The sequence below is a fragment of the Triticum dicoccoides genome, chromosome 4B (genome assembly GCF_002162155.2).
Source record: "Triticum dicoccoides isolate Atlit2015 ecotype Zavitan chromosome 4B, WEW_v2.0, whole genome shotgun sequence".
Taxonomy (NCBI): Eukaryota; Viridiplantae; Streptophyta; class Magnoliopsida; order Poales; family Poaceae; genus Triticum; species Triticum dicoccoides.
Genome location: NC_041387.1, coordinates 44,134,116 through 44,139,129, shown reverse-complemented (window position 1 = coordinate 44,139,129; position 5,014 = coordinate 44,134,116). Strand labels below are relative to the sequence as shown.

The 5,014-nt window shown below is 51.0% G+C and overlaps 1 protein-coding gene across 1 annotated transcript; it reads left to right on the top strand.

Annotated features, from left to right (window-relative positions):
• Nucleotides 1-1,788: 1,788 nt before the first annotated feature.
• LOC119294894 lies at nucleotides 1,789-3,823 on the top strand. Its single transcript, XM_037573174.1, has 2 exons — nucleotides 1,789-2,160; nucleotides 3,444-3,823. Exons 1-2 carry the CDS (start codon nucleotides 1,906-1,908, stop codon nucleotides 3,534-3,536), a joined length of 348 nt encoding a protein of 115 aa, XP_037429071.1. The 5' UTR covers nucleotides 1,789-1,905; the 3' UTR covers nucleotides 3,537-3,823.
• The last annotated feature ends 1,191 nt before the right edge of the window (nucleotides 3,824-5,014 follow it).

The following is a 5,014-nucleotide window of genomic DNA, read 5'->3' as shown; positions in this document are numbered from 1 at the left end:
GCTTTGTGGGCCTTGATTGTCATTCTCCGTAGCAGGATCAGGAGCAGAAATTCCTTCTTCAATTGCGCTCGATTTCAGAGAATGACGCTTTCGGACCATGATTGCACGATCAGGAGGGTCAATTTTTGCAACGAAGTTGAGGCAACGCCGAGTTGTGTTTTGTTCTCCAGCCCATCGAAGCGGGGTGGCGAATTCAAACCTCTGATTCTCCAAATTTGACGAGGCAGAAATCCTCCGCTCCAATGGCGGGGTGGAGCCATGGCTTCTCGCTGGCGAGATCAGCTCTGCAGCGACCAAAACGCTCGCCACTTCGCCCTTTGCTCTGGGATGTGCGAGTGCATCTCTGCCCTCACCCAGGAAATCACCTCTTCCGGTGAGGAGGAATCCATGGGGATCATCCTGGCCATCTCTTCCTCTGTCGCCTCGACGCAGATCCGCGTCACCAACTTCTCCGGGGTGTCTCCACGCCCTGGCCTTCGCATCGTCCTCTCCATCCGCACGCGGTGGCTCTCCTCCATCTCCTTCTCCTCTGCTGAGATCCTCCCATCGCACGCGAGGACGCTCAGATCTGAGAATCTGAGGCGTCTCTTCATTCGCGGCTTTGCGGGGAGATGTCACTGGGGATATGGGGGCGGCGGCAGGCGTGCGTGCCGCGGTGGTGAGGAGCAGCGGTAGGCGTGTGCGTGGCGGCGGTGGCAGGTGCGGGGGTGCCCGGCGGCAGCGGTGGTGACGGTGGTAGGTGGATGTGGCCGTGGCGAGTGGAATCGCCAGAGCAGGCATGGCGAGTGGTTAACCGTTCAGTTGTGCAGTTTCCCTTCTTTCCTCAATCCTTATTATTTCTATTATTCTTGCCATCACATACGATGAATGGATTGAAAGTTTGTTTTGAAGTACTTACGTATATAGAAGGATGGAGGTAAGTAGGTAGCAATGTGCCATCACGTTTCCGGTGAGGAAGATAGATGAGATAGAGATGCCCGTCACGTTTGCCGATTCAAATTTCAAAAACGCGATCGCCGAATCCGGAGCGCAAACCAGAGCATCTTCTACCCAGAAAGATTGCCGTGCTGCTCCTCAAAACCGAGTCGCTAGAAACTTCCGTTCGATCCGAGCGCTCGGCGCAAGATCGGACGCTCCAAACCGCGCCGCGCACGGCAGGGCAGGCGGTACGTACAACCCTGCGCTGCGCTGCGCTGCCACCCTGTTCGCAGCTGCAGCCTTTAGCTGGCCCACACATCTTGACCCCTACGACCGGGTCACGCGATCACATCTCCCTCCCTTCTCCGCCTGCTACTACCCCTGTGTTACTCTTACTCCACGAGTTCGTACGCTGGGCCCGCCCTGTCATCGGCTCAGTAGCAGCCTTCCTCGCGTGAACCCTGTCGCAAACTCTGCTCGTCGATCACGAGCGCTGCACTGCCCGCCCGGGCCCACCCGCAACCGCCTCAGCAGGAGCCTGCAAAAGCCAGCATCCCGGGCCCACGCGTCAGCGAGGCCTTTCCGAGATTCTCTTGCCCAAGGAAATGAAACGCTCGTCTTCTCGGCTTCTAACGGGAAAACCCTGACAAAACCCCGAAGGCGCCGGCGCTGGCCCACCCGTCAGCCTAACGCGCGACGGCGCGAGGGCGCGCGGCCGCCGAAACGGGAAACCATGGGCCCCGCACGTCAGTGAGAGAGGGAGGGCGGCGGGCCCGCCTGTCAGAGAAGCTGCGCCGTGCCGTCCCTCCGCGGCTTTCTTTCGTGAATGCCAAGCCAGCGTCCGGCTGGGCTATAAAGCGAGCCCAGCGCCACCATTGCCCGGAGCACGAAAAGCTTTCTCCTCTCTCGGCTGGCTGGGTTGGTTGGTTGGTTGGTTCGTAGTGTAGTAGGTAGGCGAGGCGAGGCGAGGGGGTTCGGCCGTCGGTGATGGAGAGTAAGGAGAGCGGGGAGAGGATGGAGAAGGTGGAGGTGGGCGACGGCGGGAAGAAGCCGGAGGAGGGGACCAAGCAGGCGGCGGCGCCGGTGTGCTTCAAGAAGCCGGCGGGCGAGGACACCGGCATCCTGGAGACCACCAAGGACTACTTCAAGCAGCTCAAGGACACCAGCGCCGACACGCACTGGGACTGCATCAAGAACCGGTTCCGCGCCGCCGGCGACTACATCTCCAACAAGACCAGCTCGGTAACGCCTCCTCCTTCCCCTCCCCCTCCTCCCCGTTCTGTACGCACGCGCTCCTGCTTTGCCTTGTTCTGCTTCCATGTTTGCTTGCTGCTGTTCGATCTTGGCCCGTACGTGTCCTGTGCCTTTGCTCGCTAGATCGTGCGTCTTGTGCTGGTAGAAAGTAGAAACACGATAAGAATGTTGATCCTCTTGCGGATTTCGTCACATGTGTAGTTCCTAGCCGTTTAATTTCGGAATTATTCGTCGCGTGCTGTTACGAAATGTTGCCACTCTTCGTTTCCCCCTTTTGTTCCTCGGATCGGAATGCATGTTCTTGTAGGAATCGTCCTGTTTTCTTTTCCTTTTGTTGTTGTTTGTTGTTGTTGTAGCAGCGATTTTCGCGAGATCTTTTTTGCACCTGTTGCCCTGCACGGAGAAGCATCTGGATAAATGTTTTAGGTAGGTGTGCTTCCGCTCGCCTGATTTTGAGGCTGTGTGGTGAAAACAACGATGTGAATGTGATGATAGTGCAGTGTGGATGAAGTGGCGATTCGTAGATCCTTGGACACTTACTTTTTCCCTCACGCATTTGGAGATTTCTTTTCCTAAGATTGTTATGCTTACGGACAATTCATTGTGCGATATATATATATAGGTGGCGATTAACCTGTACAGGCATCCGGATTTCCTGATTCTTGCTGTCAAAGTTGGGGTAACCTTGCTAGTTGCTGCCTCTGTAAGCATTAGTCAGTCTCTGTCCATGTAGATTTATTTTCAGTTTTGCTGGAGATTATCTTTTGCAAGATTTCGTCCTGTGTTCAGAAATTTATTCTTGGAATCCTCTGCCCTTTTTGCCGTCAAATGCTTGTGATCTCTTGAGCTTGCTGTACTACTTGTTACAGTAACCGACATTTCGTGCTCTGATGCTATGTGTTGTATTAGTAATCTTGTTCTAAATGATAAGGATCCGTTCAGACTTCAGTCATTTGTTGTTGGATTCTGTTCTTATAGCGGCTCTGCTGCTGCATATGATTTGCTCTGGTTACTAATCATGCCACCCATTGTAGTTTCTTGCTGTGCTTCTGTATTTGTTCTGTTAATTCAGAATTCAGATAGGCTTCAGTTATGGATTCTGTTCTAAATTTCCCAATTCCAATAGCCTATCTGCTGCTATGTACTGATGCATCTGAATAGTAGTAGTATTATGATGGAATCTGAATTCTGATGGCCAATCTGCTACTGTTCGCTGATGCGTCTGGTTGAATCTGAGGGCTAACCCGTGGCTGCTTTGTGATGCGTGGCAGGTGTTTGGCAGGCAGAAGGTGGAGCCTGAGGCCAAGGAGGAGACCCCGGGGGCGAAGCCAGAAGGGGCACCGGCGGCAGCTGAGACTCAGTGAAGGCTTGTCCTGAGCTCGTGATCGTCTTCCACGAACCAACCTGAAGCTTCATTCACTGAGAGTTGCGAGGTCTTATCAGCCTGGAGTTTTTCTTTTCGCTTTGTCCTTGTGTTCGACTAGTTGGGGCATGGTTTGCCTGAGCGATTTCGCATTGTAAAAGACCCGTTCTGGCTGTGGATCTTAATCCGGTTGGCGCCGCCGTCATTTGCGGTGCGTTTTGGTGACATCTGTTTTGCCATCATCTGTGTTTCTCGAATGGAATGCAAGATCACTTGGTCATCAAGTTCTCTGTGCAATGCGATCTGGTCTTGTTCTGGTTCTTCTTGATGCTACCTACTTCCTGTTGATCTTCCGTGTTGCTCTATTTCAGCACTTCAGTGGCTGCGTGTTGTGAAGCCTTGGACGCAAAGATTTACTGTACACCGTTTTGAGGAAGCAAATGATTTGGTAGCCATTCATCACACTCTCCTTCTATGTTTCAAATTAACTTGAGCAGTTAAGCGTGGTGGTATAGAAGTGCCTCCGCCCAATAAGCAAGTCCAGAATATTATCTGAAAAAGTTTTAAAATGACATGGCGACTGTTCCGTTCTCTCATTTTGGCAAATACTTTGGCGGGCAGCAGTGTCGTTTTAGGCAACTGTAGTGCTATGGACGAAATTACCTTTCCAAAGTTTTCAATGGAAGCACACTCCACTTTTTACTACTCCCTCCATATCAAAAAATAAGATGTTTTTTGCAGTTTAAATTGAACTGCAAAAACGTCTTAGTAGTACTGTATTAGAGAAGGAAATGTGAGAGGAGTTGAGTTCTATGACTACTGACTAATCCACTTTTCATGTGTCAGCTCATCTCCAAATGTCCGAGCGCCTTCATCAAGTACAGACGCATTCATGAGGATCTATATATTGGGAATTTGGCAAGAAAACTGCAACCCACTAGAACTCTGCTTCTTTTATTCCAACTTGACATTTGAAAAGCTTCCGATTCATTGAGATTGGGGTATTTGCTCAAGTTATTGTGAAGTTTTTGTCCACAAATCAACAGATCTTCATGACAACAATCTTGCCGTCATTCTTCATGGATTTGGGGAGCTCATTGCCTTGCCGCGCAACACCCTTCAAGTTATTGTGAAGTTGTTGGGAACTTTTCTTTCGGCGGGGACGAAACAAAGTGCTTGTCAAGCAACATAAGATTAACTTGGAGCTCTTGTGTCGTCCCACACGCCTTGCAGGATTGGGTATGCTCGGTCTTGAGAAATTTTTGACGGCTTCGCGTCTTAGATGGTCATGGTTAGAATGGAAAGACAAGCAAGCGCTTGGATACATACCCCCTAACCATTTTGCTATCTCTAAGGAGACAAATGATAATGTTAAGAGGGTGCCATATGGACAATTTTTTTATTAGCAGCATTAACACTTGTATGGGAATCAACATGGTTTGCCTGGTGTAATTCTTCTCCCTTTGGATGATGCTTCAC